This window comes from Hemiscyllium ocellatum, chromosome 14 (genome assembly GCF_020745735.1).
Source record: "Hemiscyllium ocellatum isolate sHemOce1 chromosome 14, sHemOce1.pat.X.cur, whole genome shotgun sequence".
In the NCBI taxonomy this organism is placed as follows: domain Eukaryota; kingdom Metazoa; phylum Chordata; class Chondrichthyes; order Orectolobiformes; family Hemiscylliidae; genus Hemiscyllium; species Hemiscyllium ocellatum.
The window spans coordinates 62,114,917-62,141,768 of record NC_083414.1 but is presented as its reverse complement, the minus strand read 5'-3'; the positions used below and the strand labels follow the sequence as shown (position 1 = coordinate 62,141,768).

At 41.3% G+C, this 26,852-nt stretch overlaps 1 protein-coding gene across 3 annotated transcripts in view; it reads right to left on the bottom strand.

Annotated features, from left to right (window-relative positions):
- Positions 1-2,004: 2,004 nt before the first annotated feature.
- sumf1 (sulfatase modifying factor 1) overlaps positions 2,005-26,852 on the bottom strand; it is a 163,707-nt gene continuing 138,859 nt past the window's right edge. For 2 of the 3 annotated variants that reach the window (XM_060835733.1, XM_060835735.1), the window contains 2 exons: positions 21,453-21,512; positions 2,005-4,718 (listed from right to left, as the gene is read on the bottom strand). In XM_060835733.1, the coding sequence (XP_060691716.1) occupies positions 4,605-4,718; positions 21,453-21,512 (174 nt within the window). In that variant the 3' untranslated portion in view covers positions 2,005-4,604. Of the gene's footprint in view, positions 4,719-21,452; positions 21,513-25,733; positions 25,814-26,852 lie in introns of those variants that run through there. The other variant, XM_060835734.1, reaches the window with a different exon arrangement.

Sequence of the window (26,852 nt, the reverse complement as noted above, 5' to 3'; positions counted from 1 at the left end):
CATTGGTTTTGTGGTATTATTGCTAGATTATTAATCCAGAGACCCAGGTAATGTTCTGGGGACCCAGTGTCAAATCCCACAGATGGTGGAATTTGAATTCAATAAAAATCTGGAATTAAGATTCTAATGATGACCATGTTGTAACCATCTGGTTCACTGATGTCCTTTACGGGAGGAAGCTGCCCTTCTTACCTGGTCAGGCCATATGTGACTCCAGACTAAATATGATGTGGCTGATTCTTAACTGCTCTCTGGGCAATTAGGGATGGGCTATAAATGGCAAACCAGCCAGTGCCACTCACATCTTGTGAACGAATAAAAAGTATTAAATGCTGGAATTCCCACTCCAAACCTCTTTATCTGTCTCCTCTTCTAAGGCCTTCCTCAAAACCAAGCTTGAGGCGACACGATGGCTCAGTGGTTAGCACTGCGGCCTCACAGCACCAGGGTCCCAGGTTCAATTCCAGCGTAGGGCGACTGTCTGTGTGGAGTTTGCACATTCTCCCTGTGTCTGTGTGGGTTTCCTCCCACAATCACAAAGATGTGCAGTTCAGGTGAATTGGCCATGCTAAATTGCCCATAGAGCTAGGTGCATTAGTCAGAGGGAGATGGGTCTGGGTGTGTTACTCTTCGGCGGGTCGGTGTGGACTGGTTGGGGTGAAGGGCCTGTTTCCACACTGTAATCTATGATAATCTATTCTGTTCTCCTTTTGACTCATAATCAGGCATAACACGACAGTATATGTTATAATTTGATGTGTTCCCATTTAAATTGTGAAACACAATAGAGGAAAGAGTTGAGATCTTTTCTCTGGGCTAGGGGTGTCCAAAATTAGAGGGCATAGGTTTAACATGAGAGGGGATAGATTTATAAGGGACCTGAGAGGCAACATTTTCACAGAGTGGTGCAGATAGGAATGAACTGCTAGAGAAAGAGATGGAGGCTGGTACATTTACAACATTTAAGAGGCATCTGAATAGGTATATGAATAGGAAAGGTTTGGAGGGATATGGGCTAAATGCTGGCAAATGGGACTAGATTACTTTAGGATATCTTATCAGCATGGCCGAGTTGGACCGAAGGGTCTGTTTCTTTGCTGTACTTCTCTACGTCTCTAAGTACAGAGGTTTCTCTATCAGTGACGCTGATAAGGTGAGACATGAAACTGGTGCATGACAGCTCTATCAGAAGTGGGAGGTGCAATTAAAGCGTGAAATTATTAACAATGATAACATTTATGTTGACATAGCATGACATTCTAAGTGTTTTCATTATTAGTGTTGATGTAAATGCTTAATGGAAACAATTAACAGGATAATGCAGATAAATCTAATTGAAATAATATTGTCGTAATAAGGTCACTGGACTGTTATTCCAGGCTAATGCTCTTAGAAATGTAGGTTAAATCCCATAAAGATAACCAATGGAATTTAAATTAAACTAATAATTCTCAAATTGAAAACAAGTCACAATAATTTTGATCATGTAACTATCATTCATTGTCATAAAATGTTATTGGGTTTATTATTTTTCTCTTGGTAAGGAAAACTGCCATCCTTACCTGACCTGACCTTCATGCGATTCCAGACCAACCGATTCTGAAATAGCCTAGCAAGTCACTTGGATTAAGGGCATATAGGCCTTGCCAGGGATTCCCACATCTCATGAAAAAATAATTTTGAAAAAAAAAGTAAGATTATAATACAATTACAGAAGAGGATTGCTAATCTTGGGAGTAATTCTCCTTGTTGAAAAGTTGAGAAACAGAAACTTAAAACACAACAAAGGCAGATACAATGTTCCTGGAAAAAAATGATGATATAATTCTAATGTTTTTAAACCCAGATGCACGTTCATATTCAAACAGGTGGATTCAGGTAATTCTTGCAAATTGTCCTAATGAGGACAAGATGAAAAGCTTCAACAAGAGTTTCTATTTTAAGCAATACTTAGGATAAAATATGTTAAATGAATGGGCAAGAAAAAGGCAAATAAGCATAATGTGGAAAAAAAAATCAAAATTTATTTAAAATGAGGGAGACCGCAGTAGAGTGTGATACAAATCATTGTAAACGCATTACGTAAAGGTAACTGGAAAGTACAGCAAACAGGTAGAAAACGAGGAATGGGACATTAAACTAAGGACACATTTCTACAGCACTGCGAGGCACTGGTAGGAACCACACCTGGAATGCTGCATATATGTTTGGTCTCCTAATCAGAGATATATGTGCATTGGAAACAGTTCAGAGAAAGGTTACTGGACTCATTCCTGGGATGAAGGTTTTACGAGGAGACTGTGTGCAGGTAAAGTTGATACTCATGTGATTTGAGCTCCCACTTCTAAATCTAATTTGTAGATACTGGGAGGGCATTTCCTCTCATTGGGAATCTAGAACCTCAGGGCATGGTTTAAAACTAAGTGGGTTCCATTTAAGAGGGAGTCTTTGTAATCTGCTTCTTCAGAGAGCAGGGGAGACTACAACTTTAGATTTTTTCAAGGTTAAGTCAGAAAGATCTTTAATCAACAAGGAAATTTAAGGTTAATGGAAGACGAGCAGTAAAGTAGTTAAGTCTCAGTCAAATCAGCCAAGGACTTAAATGGTATAGCAGAATCAATGGATCAAGTGACTTACTCTTTCTCCCATCTCTTATGATCTTATAACTGTCAAAGAGAAGTAGTCGGACTTTCTCTTTTTAAGATGGTCATTGCTTGTCAGGTGTGTTGTGTGAATGTTATGCACCTCTTATGAGTCTAAGCTTGAATATTGTCCAGTTCCGGCTTCAAGTAGAACTGGAGTGCTTCATTATGCGAACAGCCACAAATCGAATTAAACATAGCAAAATATCCAGCAAGTGTCCCCATATTTTTGATGGAAAGAATGAAGCAGCTGATAATGGCTGGGTATAGGACATCACTGAGGATTTCTTGCAACAATGTCCCTGGGCTGAAATGACAGACCTCCAACAACCACAACCTTTCTTCTCTTATGTTGGGTATCAAGCAGTGGAGAGTGTCTCCAACTTCAATGGTGCATTGGGTTCCTTGGGGTCACAACTGGTCATTTGCTGCCTTCATGTCAAGGGCAGTCACTTGCACCTCACTTCACAAATTCAGTACTTCTGCCGATGCTTGGACCAAGGCTGGAATAAGGTTAGAAGCCTGAGTGGTTCTGGCAGAACTCAGTCCAAGCACCAGCGAGTAGACAATTGGTGACTAAATACATTTTGATGACACTGTTGAAGACCCTTCCCATCACTTTGTTGATGATTGAGAGTAGACCTAATGGGTAGTTAATGACCAGCTTGGATTTGTGGACAGGACATTCCTGGGAATTCTTCTGCTTTGTCAAGTAGATGCAGTGGTAAAAGAGTATGGATCAGCTTGGTTAAGCTGTAGGTAGTTCCAAGTATCCTTGTACCAATACAGCCTAAATAGATTACATGGGAATTTATTTACTTGCTCTGTATGGGAGCTTGCTGCATGCGACTAAAGACCATAAGACACAGGGGGAGAAGTAGGCCATTCAGCCCATCAAATCTGCTGTGCCATTCAACGAGATTATGACTGATCTGATAATCATCAACTCAATTTTTCTGGCATTCCCCATAACTCCAATTCCCTTATTGATGGAAAATCTATCTCAGCCTTGAATATGCTTAATGCTCTCTGGTCCTAAACTCTCCTACAAGGGGAAACTACCTTTCCACTTCTACCCTGTCAGGTCCTTTAAGGATCTTGTATGTTTCAATAAGATTACCTCTCTTTCTTCTATATTTTAAAAAGTACAAGCTCAATCTACACAAACTGTTTTATAAACCAGTCTCTCCATACCTGTCTCAGCCTAGTGTACCTTCCCTGGACTGCTTCCAATGCCTGCACATCTTTCCTAGAATTGGCTGCTGTTTCAGTTTACATTGCAACATTGACTACATTTCAAATGCATTGCTAGTGACATACTGAGATGCTAAGAATCCTTGGTATAGTGATGTAAGCCATTTGTTTTTGCGTACTGTCTACTTTACAAGTGTATGCAAAAATATTCTGTGCTATGTTCCACAGTCCAATAATTCAGACTCATTTATGTGGTGTTTTTTTACAGTAATTTTAAAATCATTTGAGAAACAAGCAAACCCTATTATTGGCCTTTTGCTTACATTATGGAAAGATGTTACAGAGTCTTTGGTCTTGCTTAACCATCAATTGGAAGTATGGTCAAAAAGTACTTTCAATGTAGCCTTATTGAGTCCATTCATTTTGCAGTACTGTACTTGGTGACCTGTCTAATCAAGAACAATTTATTTTGGCAATAACAAAGACAGAATCCAGATAGAGTAAGTCCCAAAGTGATAGCTGAAACTCTCGCAACGAACAAACATTTCATGCCTCCTGTTCTGTGCCTTTAAATTGAAACCATCTGAGTGCAAAGATTGCAGGAATCCATAGCTGGGACACTCGTCAGCTTCCTGGTGATGTCCGGTAAGGGCCGGTTGTTGACTGCTTTAACGGAAAGTTCCATCTTGACATGTATTTAGCTGCTTTCCATCGCAGGAAGGCTAATACTAATCCTTGCCTTCTTGATGTCTCTATCCAAGAACCAGATCAGCTCAGATAATCTGGCAGAACATCAGCAGCACAGCGGAAACCCAGATTCGAGGCAGTGCTGTCTGGTGTATTCTGACTGCGAGCAGCACAACGGTATCTGTAGCAATAGTCCTAAAAATACATCCAAAGGTTAGAGATGGACAAGGATTATTATTCATTCACAGTGCACTCTCAAGTCCTCTCCTGGCCTATTACACTTTCTGGATACGAAACGTATTTTAGGTGTGTACACACCTCTTTCCCAAGAGCCCTGAAATGTTTGAAGTATTTAGACAATTCCTTTGTGAAAGTTGCTAAAGAATCCATTTTAGATGATAAATTTCATATCATAACAAATCCTTAGTTTCCTTCTGGCCTTTTTGCCAATCAGCTCAAATCTGTACCCTCTAGTTCCCTGACCACAGTAGATAGTTTCTCCCTGTTTACTCAATATTGTGGCAGAGGGGACAGCAGACAAATCTACATAAGTTTGAACAACATTCCATGGACTTAGAAAGAACTTGTCAAACACTGAAAAAGACACCTGCAGCAGAAGCAGGGCTGAGACCATCAGCCTCTCACCTAGGCACGGTTACAACTATTCAGCTTCACTCTTTGAAGGCTTCCTAACCTGGACATTTCTTGAATAAACACAGCTTCTGCTGTCTTCATGCCAGGTTGACCCTGACGGGTTCCTCAGAGCTCAGGAACCTGTGCACTGACTGATGAAGCCAAAACGCTAGGATAAATCCTCTGTTAATTGCAGGTGTTCGCATCAAAATCTGACAGCTCTGAGGGAAATGCACCAAAGTTAATCATGGAAGTGGGCAGAATCATGTTAGGTGCTTGACTTGTTGCCCGCTTTTATGGCTTAAACCCTTCACCCAGTAATGGGCCCACCTACCCTAGGAGTTAAAAATGTCCAATACTCCATTTATGAAGCAAAGGAGCCCATATTAGAGTCAGAGAGTCCTACAGCATGGAGACAGGCCCTTTGGCCCAACCTGATCCATGCCCACTGTTATGAAGTTGAAGCGTGTACTATATCTTTGAGAGAGTGAAGGTTGTTTTGCACTGACAGCTTGCAGGCACATGTCATGTGACTGACTAGCAGCCTCAGAGTGTACTGGAAAATTGAAAATATGTAACATTTGGCTGTGAACCAAATTCCTGACTCTCGGTTGCTATGTCTTCACAACATTTTGAATTCAACCAATCGGTTTAAATTATGCCTAATGAAGGGCTTATGCCCTAAACGCGATTCTCCTGCTCCTGGGATGCTGCCTGACCTACTGTGCTTTTCCAGCACCACGCTCTCGAGTTTAAATTATGCTCCAGGGTACTAAAACCCGATCAAATTTGAATAATACTGTTTGACAACATCGAACCACGAGATGATATTTGGGGTATAAAAGAAGCCGGCTTTTTGGAATTAGCCAGAGAGCGCGACCGACTGCCATTGTCAGAGTATCTGCGAGCAAAACACTCTCTATCAAAGGTATGTTTTTATACGAAACATCTTTGCAGCATACAACCGAAGATAACCCAGGGAGATCTACAGACAGAGGCACACACAGAGCAGAGACGACAGCCGTGGTAGGATTTTGAAAATTAAGTTGATGTAATTTTAATAGGGTGCATTTTTAGGAACAGTATATTGTTATACAGTTGGAGGCAGATAATAAACTGTTAAGAGAAAGGATGCTTAGACTTGTAAATAGTGTTGTTTAATGTTCACTTTTAGAGTTAAAAAAATAAATTTGATATTTTTTATTTAAATAGTGGAAGTTGGGAGTTCTCTATTTTAACAGACAATGAAGTGAGATGCGCTTTTCTGGGTATTTGGTTTAATTAGCAGAGGGGTTCACTGCCATGTCATAACACCGACTAAAATGTCCATCTACACTAACCCCATTTCCCTGCACCTGGCCCATATCCTTTTAAGCCTTTCCTATCCATGTTTTTGTCCAAATGCCTTTGAAATGTTGTTAATGTACCCACCTCAATCACTTCTACTGGCAGCTCATTCCAAATGTGTTCCACCTCTGTGTAAAAAAGTTTCCCCTCCGGTACCCTTTTATTCTTTCCCCTCTTACCTTAAACTGTTGCCCTCTAGTCCTTGATTCCCCAACCCTGGGAAAAAGACTGAGTGCAGTCACCCTATCCAAGCTTCTCATGATCTTATACACTTCTGTAGGATGCCCCTTAGTGTAATATGCTCGAAAGAAAAGATCCTAGCTTGAACAACCTCTTCCAATAAATAAGACTCTTGAGGCCTGACAACATCCTTGCAAAATTTTGCTGCACTTTTTCCATTTAATAGCATCCTTCCTGTAGTAAGGTGAGCAAAACTGAACACAATACTCCAAGTGCAGCCTTACCAATGTCCTGTACAACTGCAACATAATTTCTCAAGGTCTATACTCAATGCCCCATGTGCCAAAAGCCTTATTCACTGCCCTGTCTACCTGTGACTTCACTTCCCGAGAACAGTGCACCTGAACTCCAAAGTCCCTCTGTTTCATTATACTCCTTGAGGCGCTACCATTCATCATGAAACTTCTACCTTGATTTGACTTTGCAAAATGCAAGACCTCACACTTATTTATATTAAACTTTGTTTGCCATTTTTCGGCCCACTTCCCCAGCTGATCAAGGTCCTGCTGCAATTTCTGATAACCTTCCTCACTGTCCATGATACCCCTTACGTTTGGTGTCTGCAAACTTACTAAACATGTCTTGTATATTCTCGTCCAAATCATTAGTATAGATAACAAACAACAATGGGCCGAGCACTGACCCCTGAGACACTCCAATAGCCACAGGCCTCTAGTCCAACAAGCATCCTTCCACTATTACCCTCAGCTTCCTACCATCAAGCCAATTGTATATCCAGTTTGCCAGATCCCCCTGGATTCCATGTGAAACCTTATCAAAGGCCTTAATGAAACCCATCTAGACTACGTCTACCATCCTGCCCTTGTCAACCTTCTTGGTCACTTCATCAAAATACTCTAGCGAGGCATGATCTCCCACGCAAAATGCCTTTTTGACTATTCCTAATCGAACCCTTTCTTTCCAAATGCACGTACAACCTGTCTCTCAGAATCTTCTCAAGTAACTTACCTACCACAGATGTTAGGGTTATTGGTCTATCATTTCCATATTTTTCTTTGCAGCCTTTCTTGAATAAGGGCACAACATTCACTACCCTCCAGTCTTCCAGTCCTGGAAAACCTCGCCTGTGACTAATGATGATGCAAAATATCAGCCAGGGCCCCTGCAATTTCTTCTCTAGAATCTTGCAGTATTCTTGGATATATCTGGTCAGGACCAGGAGATTTATCCACTTTCAAACATTCTAATACATTCAACACCACCTCTACTGTGATATGGACTGTTCCAAATATTTATCACACTATCTTCCCTAAGGAGGTCCTCAAGTGTAGTAATATCTGGATTACTCCCAGTGCTACAAGATAGTGAGGGCAGGAATAGGAGGATAGAGCAGATGAATGCATGGCTGAGGAGCTGGTGTATGGGAGAAGGATTCACATTTTTAGATCATTGGAATCTCTTTTGGAGTAGAAGTGACCTGCACAAGAAGTACGGATTGCACCTAAATTGGAAGGGGACTAATGTACTGGCAGGAAAATTTGCTAGAACTGTTTGGGAGGATTTAAACTAGTAAGGTGGGTCCCAGGGAGATAGTGAGGAAAGAGATCAATCTGAGACTGGTACAGTTGAGAACAGTAGTGAGTCAAACAGTCAGGGCAGGCACAAGGTAGGACTAATAAATTTGAACTGCATTTATTTCAATGCAAGGGGCCTAACAGGGAAGGCAGATGAACTCAGGGTATGGTTAGGAATATGGGACTAGGATATCATAGCAATTACAGAAACATCGCTCAGGGATGGGCAGGACTGGCAGCTTAATGTTCCAGGATACAAATGCTACAGGAAGGATAGAAAGGGAGGCAAGAGAGGAGGGGGAGTGGCATTTTTGATAAGGGATAGCATTACAGCTGTGCTGAGGGAGGATATTCCTGGAAGTACATCCAGGGAATTTATTTGGGTGGAACTGAGAAATAAGAAAGGGATGATCACCTTATTGGGATTGTATTAAAGAACCCCTAATAGTCAGAGGGAGTCAAACTTGTAAGGAGATCTCAGCTATCTGTAAGAATAATAGGGTAGTTATGGTAGGGGATTTTAACTTTCCATAGACTGGGACTGCCATAATGTTAAAGGTTTAGATGGAGAGGAATTTCTTAAGTGCATACAAGACAATTTTCTGATTCAGTACGTGGATGTACCTACTAGAGAAGGTGCAAAACTTGACCTACTCTTGGGAAATAAGACAGGGCAGGTGACTGAGGTGTCAGTGGGGGTGCACTTTGGGGCCAACGACCATAATTCTATTTGTTTTAAAATAGTGATGGGAAAGGATAGACCAGATCTAAAAGTTGAAGTTCTAAATTGGAGAAAGGCCAGTTTTGACAGTATTAGACAAGAACTTTCAAAAACTGCTTGGAGGCAGATGTTCGCAGGTAAAGGGACGGCTGGAAAATGGGAAGCCTTCAGAAATGAGATAACAAGAATCCATAGAAAGTATATTCCTGTCAGGGTGAAAGGAAAGGCTGGTAGGTATAGGGAATGCTGGTGACTATAGAAATTGAGGGTTTGGTTAAGAAAAAGAAGGAAGTATATGTCAGGTATAGACAGGATAGATCGAGTGAATCCTTAGAAGAGTATAAAGGAAGTAGGAGTATACTGAGGAGGGAAATCAGGAGGGCAAAGCGGGGATATGAGATAGCTTTGGAAAATAGAATTAAGGAGAATCCAAAGGGTTTTTACAAATATATTAAGGACAAAAGGGTAACTAGGGAGAGAATAGGGCCCGTCAAAGATCAGCAAGGCAGCCTTTGTGTGGAGCCACAGAAAATAAGGGAGATACTAAATGAATATTTTGCATCAGTATTTACAATGGAAAAGGATATGGAAGATATAGATTGTAGGGAAATAGATGGTAACATCTTGCAAAATGTCCAGATTACAGAGGAGGAAGTACTCAATGTCCTGAAACGGTTAAAGGTGGATAAATCCCCAGGACCTGATCAGGTGTACCCGAGAGCTCTGTGGGAAGCTAGAGAAGTGATTGCTGGGCCTCTTGCTGAGATATCTGTATCATCGATAGTCACAGGTGAGGTGCTGGAAGACTGGAGGTTGGCACGTGTGGTGCCACTGTTTAAGAGGGGTGGTAAAGACACGCCAGGGAACTATAGACCAGTGAGCCTGACCTTGGTGGTGGGCAAGTTGTTGGAGGGAATCCTGAGGGACAGGATGCACATGTATTTGGAAAGGCAAGGACTGATTAGGGATAGTCAACGTGGCTTTGTACGTGGGAAATCATGTCTCACAAACTTGATTGAGTTTTTTGAAGAAGTAACAAAGAAGATTGATGAGGGCAGAGCAGTAGATGTGACCTATATGGACTTCAGTAAGGCGTCACAACAAGGTTCCCCATGGGAGACTGATTAGCAAGGTTAGATCTCACTGAATACAGGGAGAACTCGCCATTTGGATACAGAACTGGCTCAAAGGTAGAAGACAGAGGGTGGTGGTGGAGGGTTGTTTTTCAGACTGGAGGCCTGTGACCAGTGGAGTGCCACAAGAATCGGTGCTGGGTCCTCTAGTTTTTGTCATTTGAATGCAAGCATAAGAGGTACAGTTAGTAAGTTTGCAGATGACACCAAAATTGAAGGTGTAGTGGACAGCGAAGAGGGTTACCTCAGATTACAACAGGATCTGGACCAGATGGGCCAATGGGCTGAGAAGTGGCAGATGGAGTTTAATTCAGATAAATGCGAGGTGCTGCATTTTGGGAAAGCAAATCTTAGCAGGATTTATACACTTAATGGTAAGGTCCTAGGGAGTGTTGCTGAACAAAGAGACCCTAGATTGCAGGTTCATTGCTCCTTGAAAGTGGAGTCGCAGGTAGATAGGATAGTGAAGAAGGCATTTGGTATGCTTTCCTTTATTGGTCAGAGTATTGAGTACAGGAGTTGGGATGTCATGTTGTGGCTGTACAGGATATTGGTGAGGCCACTGTTGGAATATTGCATGCAATTCTGATCTCCTTCCTATCGAATAGATGTTGTGAAATCTGAAAGGGTTCAGAAAAGATTTACAATGATGTTGCCAGGGTGGAGGATTTGAGCTATAGGGAGAGGCTGAACAGGCTGGGGCTGTTTTCCCTGGAACGCTGGAGACTGAGGGGTGACCTTATATTGGTTTACAAAATTATGAGGGGCATGGATAGGATAAATAGGCAAAGTCTTTTCCCTGGGGTCAGAGAGTCCAGAATGAGAGTGCATAGGTTTAGGGTGAGAGGGGAAAGATATAAAAGAGACCTAAGGGGCAACGTTTTCACGCAGAGGGTGGGACGTATATGGAATGAGCTGCCAGAGGATGTGTTGGAGGCTGGTACAATTGCAACATTTCAGAGGCATTTGGATAATTATATGAATAGGAAGGGTTTGGAGGGATATGGGCCGGGTGCTGGCAGGTGGGACTAGATGGGTTGGGATATTTGGTCAGCATGGACGGGTTGGACCGAAGGGTCTGTTTCCATGCTGTACATCTCTATGACTCTATAAGTTCCCAAATCTTCATATTTTTCTCCATGGTAAACACAGAGGAGAAATATTCATTGAGGACCTCGCTCATCTCCTGCGGTTCTACATACGCATGTCCACTTTGATCACTGAATGGTCCTATTCTCTGTCAAGTTATTATTTTTCCTTTAATATACTTAAAAAAGCCTCTTTGGATTCATCCTAATCTTTCTGTGACCTTTTTTGCTTCTTCAGTAAACTCCTGTATTCTTTGTATAGCTCCTGAAATTATCTTGATCTCAGTTGCCTGTACCTGAGCCTTATATTCCTGGTCAAAGCCTCCAATATCTCTTGTCATCTAGGGTTCCCTATTCCTGCCAACCTTGCCCTTCACCCTCACAGGATTGTATAGACTTTGAACTCTAGCTATCTCACTTTTGAATACCTCTCACTTGCCGGAAGTCCCTTTACCTGCGAATAAACTACTCCAATCAACCCCTGCAAGCTTCTGTCTAATTCCATCAAAATTCACCTTGCCCCAATTTAGAACTTGAACCAGTGGACCAGTTTTGTCCCCCTCTATAACTATTTTAAAAGTAATAGAACTATGGTCACTGGCCCCAAAGTGCTCCCCCACTGTCACCTCAATCACCTGTCCTGCCCTATTTCTCAAGAGTAGGTCAAGATTTGCCCTTCCCGAGTACGACCTTCTACGTACTGTTCAAAAAAAAACTTTCCTGAATGCATTTAAGACATTTCACCCATCCATGCCCTTACAGCTCTGACAGTCCTAGTCTATGTAAGGAAACTTAAAATCCCCTACTATGACAACCCTATTGCTCCTGCAAGTCTCCCCAATCTCCCTAATATTGTTTTAGATTGAAACAGCTTTATCTATTTGTCTGTTGAAGAATGATGGGCATGGGTCTCTCTTTCTTTTTATTCCTGCACCTACAACTCAATGTAATGTTTGTAAGAAATGCCCCCAGAAATCCAACAAGTGAAAGTGTGGATCATTTGACAGATCCATCGTTTTGAACTTTCGCTCACTGGATCCTATATTATTGTGGACTTTAAAGGGTTACTTTGCATTCTTGCCTAAAAAAAACAAACATTGGGGTGATATTTGGATGTGAGATCTGCACTTTTTTTAAACACTTATTCTATTTACAGCTAATGTTATAAAAAAGCTTCACTTTTTCAGTACTGCGTTGACCTGTATAAGGAGATAATTTGTTTATTTTAAAAAAGAGTGTAGTGAGAAAACTGTCACTGTCCACGGCTGACTAGTTTCAGGTAGGCCAAAGGCTTGCTAAATAATATCACAAGATAAATTATGGAAACAATCCAAGTGACAATTGTTCTAAATCTAATTTAGACAGCGATCATAGAAACATTACCTAGCAACAATGTCTGTTTTTCACAACTGACACTTGGTTTCCTGTCAGTTTTTCCTACTCAAGCCCTTATCAAATTAAGGCCAGAAATAGACTTCCTCCATCTAAAGCCGGACTGCAAACTTCATTTTTTGTTGGTCAAAATACAAAGTCAATAGCAACACACTTCACTGAGCCCTTAACAGCTCCAAGACAATTGCTGGAAAATGAGAGCATCGTTAATTAAGCTATATTCTACTGTGCTAATAAGACATCCAATTCCCTAGGAAAATAGCACCAATGAAATTTTTTAAGCAAATACTAGATTCATAGATTGAAAAAATATTATTTGCTCAGACTTAAACACTACAATTGTCCATTCTATTTGTTGTAGCTGTTGCTTCTACTAGTAATAATATGCTTCTTACTTTTTTCCTTTTTAGCCCTTAGAGCCTCATCAAGCCCACACCAACCCTTCGAAGATCATCCCACCTGACCCACCCCCTAACCCTATAGTTCCTATGGCTCATCCACGTAACCTGCACATTCTTGGACATTAACGACAATTTAGAATGTCCAATCCACCTCACCTGCACATCTCTGGACCTTGGGAGGAAACTGGAGCACGCAGATGAAACCCACAGGGACATGGGCAACAGTCTGGAGTTTGCACAGAGGGTGGAATCGAACCTGGGTATCTGGTACTGTAAGGCATTGAGCCACTGTTCCACCCTAATTCACAATTAATCAATATAGTAAACCTTCCAAAGTTTGTTACCCAGTAAAATCTGGCACCAAGCCAAATAAGATGTGATAGTACTAGATAGGTTCTGGCAAGTTTTAAATGAGAGAAAAGAGGTTTGGGGGTGGGGGGAGTGGATGGGATTCCAGGTCTTGAGACCACGAGTTAATGTTTTAAAATTCTACAATGAAACGCCTGAACCAGGACTTCTTTTATTCAACTGGACATCACTGGTTGGGCCAGTATTGTTGCCTGTCCCAAGCTGCCCTTGAGAATGTGGTGGTGGCTGCCACTTGAACAACTGAATTGTTTGTTATACCATTTAAGCAGGCAGTTCATTGTCAATTCACTTCGTGTGGGAGTTAAAGATTAGACAAGGACAGCAGATCTAATGGAGCATTCGTGAATGAGATGAGTTTCTACATCAATTCAGCATATTTTATATTAAAATTCAATAATAACAGTCACCTTTTATCAGAAAAAGCTGATATCAGCTTTTTATGTCTGCTTTACTTCATTAACTGAAATAGTGAGTAATGGGGTCATTGAGAGGAAGATGTGATCCATGGCTCAGTGATAGCATTCTCCCTCTCTGAGTAAAAGTCACGTGACACAACTTGCAGTGGAGAGATTACAGCTCATTATTTAGAATGACTGCAATAAAGCTAAAATTGTGGTAGAGATCAGCAGGCACAGAGGTGAGGGCAGGGAGAGGTGCTGCTGGGTGAGTGGAGGAAGACGTGTGTGTGTTTGCATATTTCTGTGTCGGGGAGTCTGGCTAATTACAATGTATTTTGTGAGGTGCTGGACAGTGGAGGGCTTCGCTGAGTCTTCCGGTAACAGGAAATACAGTGAATCTGGCTAAAAGAAACCTATGTGAGAATTCCTGATGAAGGGCTTATGCCCGAAATGTCAATTCTCCTGCTCCTCGGATGCTGTCTGACCTGCTGTGCTTTTCCAGGACCACACGCTCGACTCTGATCTCCAGCACCTGCAGTCCTCACTTTCTCCTATATGAGTATATAAGTACCTAGCACAAAGGAAGTTTTTGTTTTTGGCGGAATCTACCCTAATCCTAACCCTCAGTCGAAGGACATGGCTGTAGGAGGAATCCCTCAGAGTAGGCTCCTAGGCTCATCCATCTTTAGTCATCTCATTAAGGACCTTCCCTCCATCATGAATGAGCATAACAGGTATAGTTAGTAAGTTTGCAGATGACACCAAATTTGGAGGTGTAGTGGACAGTGAAGAAGGTTACCTCAGATTACAACGGGATCTTAATCAGATGGGCTGAAAACTGGCAGATGAAGTTTACTTTAGATAAATGTGAGGTGCTGCATTTTGGGAAAGCAAATCTTAGAAAGACTTGTATACTTATGGTAAGGTCCTAGGGAGTGTTGCTGAACAAAAAGACCTTGGAGTGCAGGTTCATCGCTCCTTGAAAGTGGAGTCACAGGTAGGTAGGATAGTGAAGGAGGCGTTTGGTATGCTTTCCTTTATTGGTCAGACTATTGAGTACAGAAGTTGGGAGGTCATGTTGTGGCTGTACAGGCCACTGTTGGAATATTACGTGCAATTCTGGTCGTCTTCCTATCGGAAAGATATTGTGAAACTTGAAAGGGTTCAGAAAAGATTTAAAAGAATTTTGCCAAGGTTGGAGGATTTGAACTATATAGGGAGAGGTTGAATAGGCTGGGGTTGTTTTCCCTGGAGCGTCGGAAGCTGAGATTTTGGAGCTCTTATGGAGATTTATAAAATCACAAGGGGCGTGGATTGGATAAGTAGATAAAGTCTTTTTCCCTGAGGTGGTGGAGTCCTGAACTAGAGGGCATAGGTTTAGGGTGAGAGGGGAAAGATATAAAAGAGACCTAAGGGGCAACGTTTTCACTCAGAGGGTGGGACGTATATGAATGAGCTGCCAGAGGATGTGTTGGAGGCTGGTACAATTGCAACATTTAAAAGGCATCTGGATGGGTATATGAATAGGACGGTTTTAGAGGGATATGGGCCGGGTACTGGCAAGTGGGACTAGACTGGGTTGGGATAACTCTATGAAGTTAGAAGTGGGATGTTTGCTGGTGGTTGCACATTGTTCCACATCATTTACGAGCCTTCAGATACTGAAGCAGTCTAATCTGTATACATGTGCAGCAAGATGTGGACAAAATCCAAGCTTTATGTTTCAAAGAACATTTGTATCACACAAATGCCAGTCAACGGCTACCACCAACAAGACTAAATCTAACCATCCACCCTTTGACATTCGTTAACATGACCAAAACTGAATTCACCACTTTCAACATCCTGAAACAAAACTGAACCAGTCATAAAAATGTTATGGCTAAAAGCAGGCCATAGATGAGGAATTTGGAGGTGACTCACCACCTCGCATCCCAGTGTGTCCATCGTCTACAAGGCATAAGTCAGGAATGTGATGGAATACTCCCTACTTGTCAGGATGAGTGAGGCCCCAACAACGTAACATGCTTGACACCATCCAGGATAAAGCAGCCTTCCTGATCAGCTCTTGGTCCACCACTTTCACTTCCCCCAACAGCTAACACTGACAGGCAGCATCTACAAGTTCCCCTGCAATAATTCACAAAGGCTCCTTTGACAGTACCTTCCAAACCCATGTCCTCTTCCACTGGCACATCTACACAAAATAACATTGGGCTGAATAAAACCAAGAACTACAGACCCTGGAAATCTGAATCAAAAATAGACATTGCTGGAGAAACTCAGCAAGTCTGGCAGCATCTGTGGAGAGAAAGCAGACATAAAATTTTAGTCCAGTTCTGAAGAAGGGCCACTGGACTCGAAACGCTGACTTTATTTTCTCTCCACAGATGCTGCCAGATCTGCTGAGTTTCTCCAGCAATGTTTGTGTTTGTAACATTGGGCTGATTAAGCTTTAAGTAAGGAACATACTGCAGATATATATCTTCCCACATATAGTTATGTAAATGATGCCCACTTTGAGAAGATAGCAGTTTTACTTGCAGTGTTTAGAGCACAGATATACAGAATGCACAAGATAATTTATTTCCTCTATGTTTTGATTCCTTCCTCCTCCCAAGCCAATGTAATTAACTTTATCATGTGCTGAGATATCTAAATAATATTGTAACTGAACTCAGAAAATGTCCCAATCTTAACTTTATTGGTGGATCAAAACCCTTTGATAGCCTGACATAAATATTTGTATTTAATTGGATCTCAAGGGCAGTCACGCAATCTGTCTCCAGGCTTGGAAGCTGGTACTGTTAAATCTCCTTTGTCTGGTCCAAAACCTTCACATTGTAGTGCTATATTTCATTTAATGAGCACAACATTTGAAAGGATTTTAGAGACATAGTTGGAAAGCAAAGGTGTAGCAGTTGCTATTTTAATTAAAACAGTTATCACTTGTGAAGTAGCACAAGGTTCATTTTATTCTGTCAGAAACGAGTTGTTACCACAATCATGACAGAAATATTCAAATATTGAACATCAGTGGAGTAAAGCATAATTTAGACCAATGATTTGTACAATGACTGAGGAGCCATGTGAAAGGGACAGCATCCGGGGATTGAAGAATCAATGAACTGGTCAGTGTCTGAGGACTGAAGAGTTAGTGAATTGGTCAGTGTGTGAAGTTTGAAGAATCAGTGAATTTGTCAGGGTTTGAAGATTATACAATAATTTAATGGGTCAGTGCTGAAGAACTTATGTCTGTTAGCTGAGACTGCAGCGGAAAATGATGAACAGACAAGAGAATGAAATATGCATGTTAACTTAATCTGCATCACACCTTTGCACCTTGGATTGGGTTAAATTATAAGGAGCATTACCAGAGGTTAAGTAGGAGGTCCCCTGGGCAGTAGCCCAGGCTCAAAATGGTAAGCCGTGAACAGCTGCAACTGACAGGGGAAGGAAAATAACTTGAAACACAAATTGTTCATCAGATAGAAACTGTAACTAAACTAATTGACTGAGTTGTGGATGAACAGAAATAAAAGTGTGAAAGATAGCACTTCTACTACAATGAACCAGATTTTAATGAAGACTATTTTTAGAAGAATTGAACGGCTGCACAGCTGGGAGCTGCAGCAGAATCATAGATTCTCCAGTGAAATGGTTTATGTCTGCCTGTTCACAAATGAAAGGTGATAATTTATCAGTTCAATCGTCCAAAAAAAAAACAAGCCATATCCTCTTCTCTCCATCTCCCTGTGCTCAATTTTAGCCCCACTTGTCTCTTCAAATAAAATCAAGGCAGAGACAGTAAAAGGTTGATACTTAAAGATGCTTTTGACAGTGGGCAGTGGAGGTGGATATATCCTTTATTCAACTCCATATTTTCAGGACTGACTGCAAACCCGCAATGACGTTCCTTTGATTGATGATGGTTGCAATTTGGATAAGTTTGATGCAAGCTCCTCATCCTTAACTTTGGCACGTCTATTCACTGTTCCTGAAGGAACATAAGAATTGGTGGACAGGGCCTTTATTTGCTCGTGTCTGCCCAGCCACTATTCAGTAAGGTCATGGCTAATACACAAATGACCTATCCATCTGTCCTACCATCCTTAATGCCTCCAGCTAACTAATCTGAGATTTAAAATTTACAACTAATCCAGCTTCAATTGCAGTTTGTGGAAAACAGTTCCAAATTTCTACCACATTTTGTGTATAAAGATGTTGTCTAGCTTCACTTCTGAAAGACCTGGCTCGAAACATTAGACTATATCTTCTCATCTTAACCAGCAGAAATAGTATCTCTCAAAATACGCTGCTTGTTTCCTTTAATATCTTCAAAGGTTTTGGTCAAATCACCTCATGACCATCTGAATTACAGGGAATACAATCTTATTGAGTATAAACTCTCCTCATAAGTTAACTCTTGGAGTCCATATATCATTCAACTAAATCAACACTGAACTCCCTGCAATTCCATTATGTTCTTCCTATTTGTGATCTCAACACTGCTAACATACCCAGATGTGACGAAAGCAAAATATCTGTCCTTGTATCCTCTATATAAAATCCCGTATTCAATTAGTTATTAAAAAATTCTCTGCACCTCTTCATGACACTGATCTATTTCCATGGATTTCCAAGTTTCTTTAGACCATGACTATTTCTCAGTTCTCCCCATTTTAAAAGTACCCTGTTCTGTTCCTTTTTGGTTCTGAAGTAGATGACCAGATATTTGCCTACATCGAAACTACTGGAGGAAATATGAGTGAGAGAGTGGGGAAATGAGCAAGCAAGTGATAGAGCATTTTCACCAAGTCTTGGGTGACTTGAGAATTTTCAGGTTGGGTGTACCCCCATTTAAATATCCATCCCATCATCACATTTGCCTCAAAGATTACTGTGGATTGAGTAACACCGACGTCAACTGCCACTATTTGGTTAGGAGCAAGGTGAAGAATTACAATTTAACACCCTTTGCGATGTCAAAATCACACTTCCATCTTCATATTCTGTGAGAGTGGAAGCAGGCAGCCTGAGGTGGCTGGACACCGGAGTGGGAGCAGGCAGCCTGAGGTGGCTGGACACCGGAGTGGGAGCAGGCAGCCTGAGGTGGCTGGACACAGGAGTGGGAGCAGGCAGCCTGAGGTGGCTGGACACCGGAGTGGGAGAAGGCAGCCTGTGGCAAGATCAAGCCCAAAGCGGGGGAGGGGGAGGTCCAGGCCTGGCAAGTGAGGAGTGCAAGCCTGGCATGGCTAGGCGCTTATGTACTGTTGTGTTGAACTTTTTAACTATGTGTCTTCATTTTTCTACTTTGTAGTAAGAAGGACTGTAATGTTTAACTTAATTACAGAGCAGAAGAATAAAGAAAACTAAGATTCTGTACCTAGAAAGCTTTGTACCTAAGATGGCATCATAAGTGGTGACTTATAAACTTTTCATTGTACTCGTGTGAGTACGTGACAATAAATCTAGTTCAATTCAATTCCAATCAATTCAAAGCTATTCATGCATGTTTATAATGTAGGATTAAAACGTACACTTAATTTTATTTAATTGATCCAGAATTCTTCCTTACACACTCCTCTTTATTTCCTAATACCATTTCTCTTTTGTATGTCTAACTGCATGATGTCCTGTAGTTCACACACCTTTCCTGGAATTAGAATTTGCTTATGAACTCTTCAATGTAGTTGCCCTCTCTGTATATTTAAGCTGTACATAATGTCCTCACCCTTCTGGCTCTGTTTTGGTCACACATTTTCACTAGCTGTATCAGTTATTCCTGAAGAAGGATCACACTTGAAATTTTGTTGCGTGGCACTAACTCAATGCTAAATGGAATAGATTCAGAACAGATCGAGCAGCTCAAAGCTGGGCAGTCACCATGCTGTCTCTGTCATCATCAGCAGCAGCAGATGTCACAATCTGTAACCTCATGGGCTGATATCCCCTACCCTCTACCAGGAATCATCAAGCCAGGGAATCAGTGCTGCTTCACTGGGGAGTATGGGAGGGCATACCAGGAGCAGCACAGGAACTATCTAAAATTGAGGTGTCAACCTGCTCAAGCTATAGCACCGAACTTTATGAAGACTACATGATGGCAGCAATATGAGACAGAAAGAATCAGGGAACTCACAACTAAAGGATCACGTCACATCGAGTTGCGAATGAGAGTGTATAATTGAACAGCTAACTGGGGGAGAAGTGTTCCCAAATATCCCCAGCTTTAGTGGCAGGGGAGCCCAGCACATCAGTGCAAAACAAAGGTTGAAGCATTTGCAAATATCTTCAGCCAGAAGTGTCCAGTGAATGATTCATACTGGCCTCCATATGAGGTGCCCAGCATTACTGATGCCAGTCTTCAGACAGTTCAGTTCAATTCACCCCATATGATATGAAGACATGGCTAAAGGTGTGGAGTACAGCAAAAGCCAGCAGTCCTGACAATATACTGGCTGTAGTACTGAAAGCATGTGCTTCAGAACACGTTCCCCCAGCCAAACTGCTCCAACTTAGCTATAATTTCTGTATCCAATTGACAAATTGGAATTTGTAAAGGGCTAAATTATTCACAAAATCAGAACAATTCCAATTACTATCCCATCAGTCCATTTCCAATCAGAAGGCAAGTCCTGACAGTGGTCTCAAGCAGCACTTGCTTAGCAATAACCTGCTTACTGATACTCAGTTTGGACTTTGCAAGGAGTACTTGGCTCTCTCTTATTCCTGATGAAGGGCTTATGCTCGAAACGTCGAATTCTCTATTCCTGAGATGCTGCCTGGCCTGCTGTGCTTTGACCAGCAACACATTTGCAGCTGCTGACCTCATTACACAGTTTATCCAAAAAAAATTCTAGAGACGTGATAAAAGTAACAGCAAGGCTGTATTTGACTGATTGCCAGGACTCCTTGATAGCACAAAGCTTGAGTCGAGAGAATTGTGTGGTAAACCATTTGCTGCTGGGGGTCATACCTAGCACATAGGAAGATGGTTATAGCTGTTTGAGGTCAGTCATCTCAGCTCCAGGGCATTTCTGTAGGAGTTCCCAGGGCAGCATCAGCTTCATCAATGACCTCCCTCCATCATAAACTCAGATGTGGGAATACATGCTAATGAGTGCACAATGTTCTGCAACATTCACAATTTCTAGAAACTGTAGCAATCCACGCTGACATGCAGCAAGACCTGGCCTTCTTTCAGGTTTGGGCTAGTAAGAGGCAAGTAACATTCAAACACCATATTTGCCAGGCTATCTCCAACATCAGAGAATCAGACCACCTCCCCATGACTTTATGTAATTACTGAAATAGTTCCACAGAGGCAGGTATCCTGTCACTAAGTTATCTTTTACTTACACATGCTCTCAGCGTGAACAGAATCTCTGACACCCCTTTTTATAGTCTTACCAGGCCAAAGGGCTCTCTCATTTGAGAGTGATGACTAGTGATGGTTTAACCTGAGGGTCACCATGTCTCAGGTGAGGAGAGAGGTAGAGAAGGAAGATCCTTCATGGTAACTTCAGCCAGTGCAGGAATTGAACTGACACTGTTGGTATCACTCCGCATGGCAAACCAGCTGGCCAGCCAACTGAGCTGACCAATCCCCACACTCTGGTTTCTATCTGTCAGCCAGGTTAACAGCAATAATCAGGGAGATCAAATTTACCTTATGGCACATGTAGGATCCACCTTTTTTCACCTTGTCTGTACCTGAGGGAGGTCCAACCTGCAGAAACAAAATGGAATTGCATGGTCAGCGTATGCAAGATGGAAGAGCCTGAGAGATTGGGGGAATTGGTCATGTGACTGTCTGAAAAGCAGAAAGGAGTCAATGCTCATCACTGCTATCATTGTACTGTGGCTTCAAAATGTTTCTCTTCACAGTTTCCTCCAGAATATTTGGAAGCACCCAATAATGTGTGACACACAGTCCTAGAAATGGAAACATTGCGATGGAACTACTTGACCCTCACAGAGCTGAATTGTTGCTACTTTTGTTTTTTTTCCTGCCTCCCACAATATATAATGACCCCCACTTTAATTCAGATCAACAAACAATGGAAGTTGTGTTATAATTTGTTTTAGTCGTTTTCAAAACTTCATTTGCTGTGTGCAACTGTTTAATGCTGCAGACACTAATTATGTGAATTCCCTGAAGCAGCCTCAAAACATTATATTCCATAGTGTTCTTGCTGATAGGGATATTATAATCTATATGAGCTACCTTTCAAAGTTTGTGAGAAGATCTGTAGCTTGGGTGCTCGTTGTTGTGGTTCTGTTCACCGAGCTGGGAATTTGTGTTGCAGACGTTTCGTCCCCTGTCTAGGTGACATCCTCAGTGCTTGGGAGCCTTCTGTGAAGCGCTTCTGTGATGTTTCTTCCGGCATTTGTAGTGATTTGTATCTGCCGCTTCTGGTTGTCAATACAAATCACTACAAATGCCAGAGGGAACATCACAGAAGGCTCCCAAGCACTGAGGATGTCACCTAGACAGGGGACGAAACGTCTGCAACACAAATTCCCAGCTTGGCGAACAGAACCACAACAATGAGCTGCCTTTGTTAAGTGTGGGGTAGTAAATATGTATAGATGCAACAATTTTGAGGGAAACTAGACACTGCCAATCAATGTTGCATTGAATATAGTATTAAAAAACAGCTAGTCCCTGGGGGAATGTATCACAACATCATTCCTGTCACCTCATTCCTGGCGCAGACTGCTCACACAGCCTATTGTTATTAAGTATAACTAATCCCAGAGATTTGGGTCAGGTTCCAAATGCGCAGAATAAACTAATGATGTCCGTAACACAGCAAAACATTCTGAAGCTAAGTGACAGTGTTCTGGTATTGCTTCTATTTTCACCAAAAAGATTCAGAATATACCAAGTCATCAACATGCTTCTAAACAGTTCCTCACCAACAACAAACTTAATTAAATAAAACATATGCAGTTATATGGTCAGTCATAGCTAAGACAGATGTGTGTTCAACTGGGCTTATATGTACCAGTAAGATGACATCATTCACCCAGTTTAAGCTTAACGTGAAGTGGTTTTATTCTCACATGCACTTGAATGAGTCGTCGGTTATGGCACCATCTTAGGTGCAAGATACTTAAGTATTCCATACAAAATTGAAGGAGTAATAAATAAAAGTCCAGCATAAGAATAAATAGGAAAAAATGTACATAATTTACAAATGGCTTCCCGCAATATTGTTGCATCTATACATATTTACTACCCCACACTTAACAAAGGTAGTCCATATAGATTATAATATCCCTATCAGCAAGCTATGGAATATAATATTTTGAGGCTGCTTCAGGGAATTCACATAATTAGTGTCTGCAGCACTAACCAGTTGCACACAGCAAATGAAGTTTTGAAAATTACTAAAACAAATTATAACACAACTTCTTCTGACAAATGCTTACTTCTGAATAAATGTTAGGTTTGTATAATGAACATTATTCATCCTCAAACCTCCCAGGACAATGTTCGACAGCTCCCGATATGGAAACAGAAGAGATCTGGTATCCTTGGGCTAAACTGTAGTTTGCTTCTGTTGTGAAAAAATTTTCAGTGGAAGGGAGAAGTTAAAATTTAAAGCAGCATTAAAAAAGACAGGGACTGTACGAGTTTTTACATTAATATGCTGTAGTTAAGAATACAGCAGGTTACCCAGATACAGCATTAATTAATCTTTGAAATAATACTCACTATCTTCCCTTTGTTTATTTGATTTGTGTTAATTTTATGCTATTTAATGCACTCATGAGCTTATAATCAGTTATTAAAGCTCACTTTGATTTGGAATCCAAGTAATTGTGGACGGTTTAAATTCTCTGCATGAAGCTTTAGTTCAAAAGGGATGTGACTGCAGGAAGGGACTTGAAGATAATGTGCAGCACATCAAACTAAGCATTGTTACAAAAATCATTCATAAAGGTCTCCCTCTAAAATGCTTGTTTGCTTTTATAATTTATCACATTTTTTTTCCTCTTGTGATCTATCACAAAAATCATTAATAAAGGTCTTCCTATAAAAAGTGTTTTTGTTAGTTATAATCTATCATTTTGCTCTCTTGTGGAAATTTGTCACTTTAGATCTCTCCTTTAAGTTGGAGGTATTCCACTGTTGTGTGTCGTAAGGTTTATCAATGAGTAAAATCTTTGAATGAATGGCGCTTGATCCTTTCATAGCTGCTTGTCATGAAGCAACTGAATGATTAGATTAGATTCCCTACAGTGTGGAAACAGGCCCTTCGGCTCAACAAGTCCACACCGACCCTCCGAACAGTAACCCACTTCCCTCTGACTAATGTACCTAACACTATGGGTAATTTAGCATGGCCAATCCACCTGACCTGCACATCTTTGGACTGTGGGAGGAAACCGGAGCACCCGGAGGAAATCCATGCAGACACGGGGAGAATGTGCAAACTCCACACAGACAGTTGGAATCGAACCCGGGTCCCTAGCGCTGTGAGGCTGCAGTGCTAAGTACTAGCTACCATGCCACCCACTAATTGAATCACAGCATTGTATCAGTGCAACATGCTAACTGAACTGACATTGAACACTGCCAGCCCAGGTGCAGCCTGTTTGGCAGTAGGGCTAGTTTACCAAGTGGCAGATTTTCCACCAGAACTGCACAATCAAAATCTGGGCTATCATGCAGAGTCTTGCCTGAAATCAGACAGCCAGATAGATTTTTGTTAAGCAAGTTATTAAGGATTACAGAATCAAGGCAGAATTAAGATATAAATCTAACTGGATGGTGAAATGGACTCAAAAGAACTGAATTGACATTTCAAATGCAATATAACTCTTCTTTGAAACAGAGTTCAATTTGGAACCAAATCTCTGTTCTGAAGGAGAGTCCTATTGGACGTTAATTCAGTTTCTCTCTCCACAGATTCTGCCAGATCTGTTCAGTTTCTCCAGAATTTTCCATTTTTATTTCAGACTTGCAGCAAAGCAGTATCCAGTTTTTATGAGAGAACTGAACGCCATTCCTGTTCTCCTAAATAGCATTCGCTGTGATGAGAAAAAGACTGAAATAAAATGATTTCCTATTGCCCCGAGCAAATGTTCTTTATTTATAGTATCTAAATTGTACAAAGATAGCAGATTATATTGAAAGATTCTTCATTAACCAACTCAATGTTTGGAACGCATTAGACACATTTTCAGGTAGTTGCTGACAACATGTTATCAAAGTGACAGCATACACTCTGTTGCCTACTTACTGGCAGAATCCCAAATCCTTATTTAAAGTGAGAGGAAAAAAAGGCAGACAGCTGATGGCTTGTCCAACAACACATGTCAGTTCTGGTGATTACCACAGTTTTACAAAGCATAACAGAACCAGTTTCTAGCATTTTAAAAAAAGGTATTGAATCTCATGAATCACATCTTCCCGAAATGGTAAAACCAAAAGGTCAGCTCTCTCGTTAATTACATATACTGTCTGGAAAAACAGTAAGATGAGTTGCAAATAACTTAAGTGGAGAGAATTAAGAAAAACTGCATATATCTGGGTTGGATTTCCTTCACTTAGTAAGACAGAGTGGTGATCTGATTGTCGTGTGTATGAGTATAACACATGCAGGAAAACTATTACCTCTGATAAGGAAATCAAGAATTTGGGGGGTGGGGGGGGGGGGCGTGTGGTGGCGATGGTGGCAAGGGACTTCATCTTAAAATTAGAGCTAGTCATTCTGTAGCAAAATCAGGAAGCACTTTTGCATCCAATGAGTAAGGCAAATTTGGATCTCCTCAGTCAAAGAAGTTATGAATGTTCAAACTATTTGAGTTCAAGCTTGAAATCAATTGTTATTTGCTAAGTAAAGCTATCAAGGGATATGGAATAAAGGCAGGGAAAAAAAGCATTGAAGTATTGATCAGCCATGAACTAACTGCATAGTCAAGTAACCTTGATGGGATGACAGGACTCCTCTTGTTCATGGTGTTCCGAGTTTTCTAGGGCTGTTATTGATTCCAAATGCATCGACGAGTCCAATTCTGAATAATTAAAAACATAAGGGTAGTTTTTCTTATTTTATTTGCACGCATGTACAATTAAGTACTTGCAACAGGGTGGCCTGAATTTCTACCTTTCTTATGTATTAAATAGCTTAAAATGAGGGGTGTTCTTTTTGATAGTACAGTATGGAAGAATTGATCGCTACTTAGCAAATGACCTTTTCCACTTTACTTGGAAGTAGTGTAATTAAAGGAAAGGAAAAACAAGCAGGTGTCAGCTACACAAACACATTACAATGGTGGACAGGAAGAAAATCAGCTGCTCCATCACTCCCAGCCACCACTCATGATGAGTACATGCTTCCTCCCCATCCTACAGCTACATAGTTGAGTTTTAACTCTGTGGAAACTTTAACATTTCGTGTGCTTGATTTCTTCAGTAAATGGGTTTAATTTCAAAGGAAGGCAGAGAGCTACGTTTCTCCGTTTGGGTTGGAGGTCTCATTTCTACCCATCAGCTATAAGGTGGCTTGCAATTTGGCTTGAAGTATTGAAGAATTACAGAACTTTTACAAGGCTATTTGGCCCTCCAAATAACCATTTCATGTAGTGCAATTCTCCTGCCTTCTCCCTTTCCTTTCTAAAATCATTTTGGTCCCCCTACTCCTTTATATTTTCTGACAGTGGCCATTATCCCCTCACCAAGTCACCCTTTATTTACACGTAGAAAGGCCTTCACATTGATCCAGCTCTCTCCAGAGCCAGCTCTCAGAGATGTCTGACACTCCTGTTTTTTTCTGCCAGTGACAAGCAGTGCCCTTCTCATCAAAGGGCAATGCTTAACAAGGCCACACCAACTCTCCTAAGAGTAACCCACGCAAACCCATTCCCCTGACACTCCTGTTCATATCTGTCAGCCAGGGCTCCCTGATTGGAGCAGATTAACAGCCAGTATCAGGGAACTGGCGGCACTGCTGCCTTACAGCACCAGGGTCCCAGGTTCGATTCTAGCCTCGGGTGACTGTCTGTGTGAAGTTTGCACATTCTCCCTGGGTCTGCGTAGGTTTCCTCTGGGTGC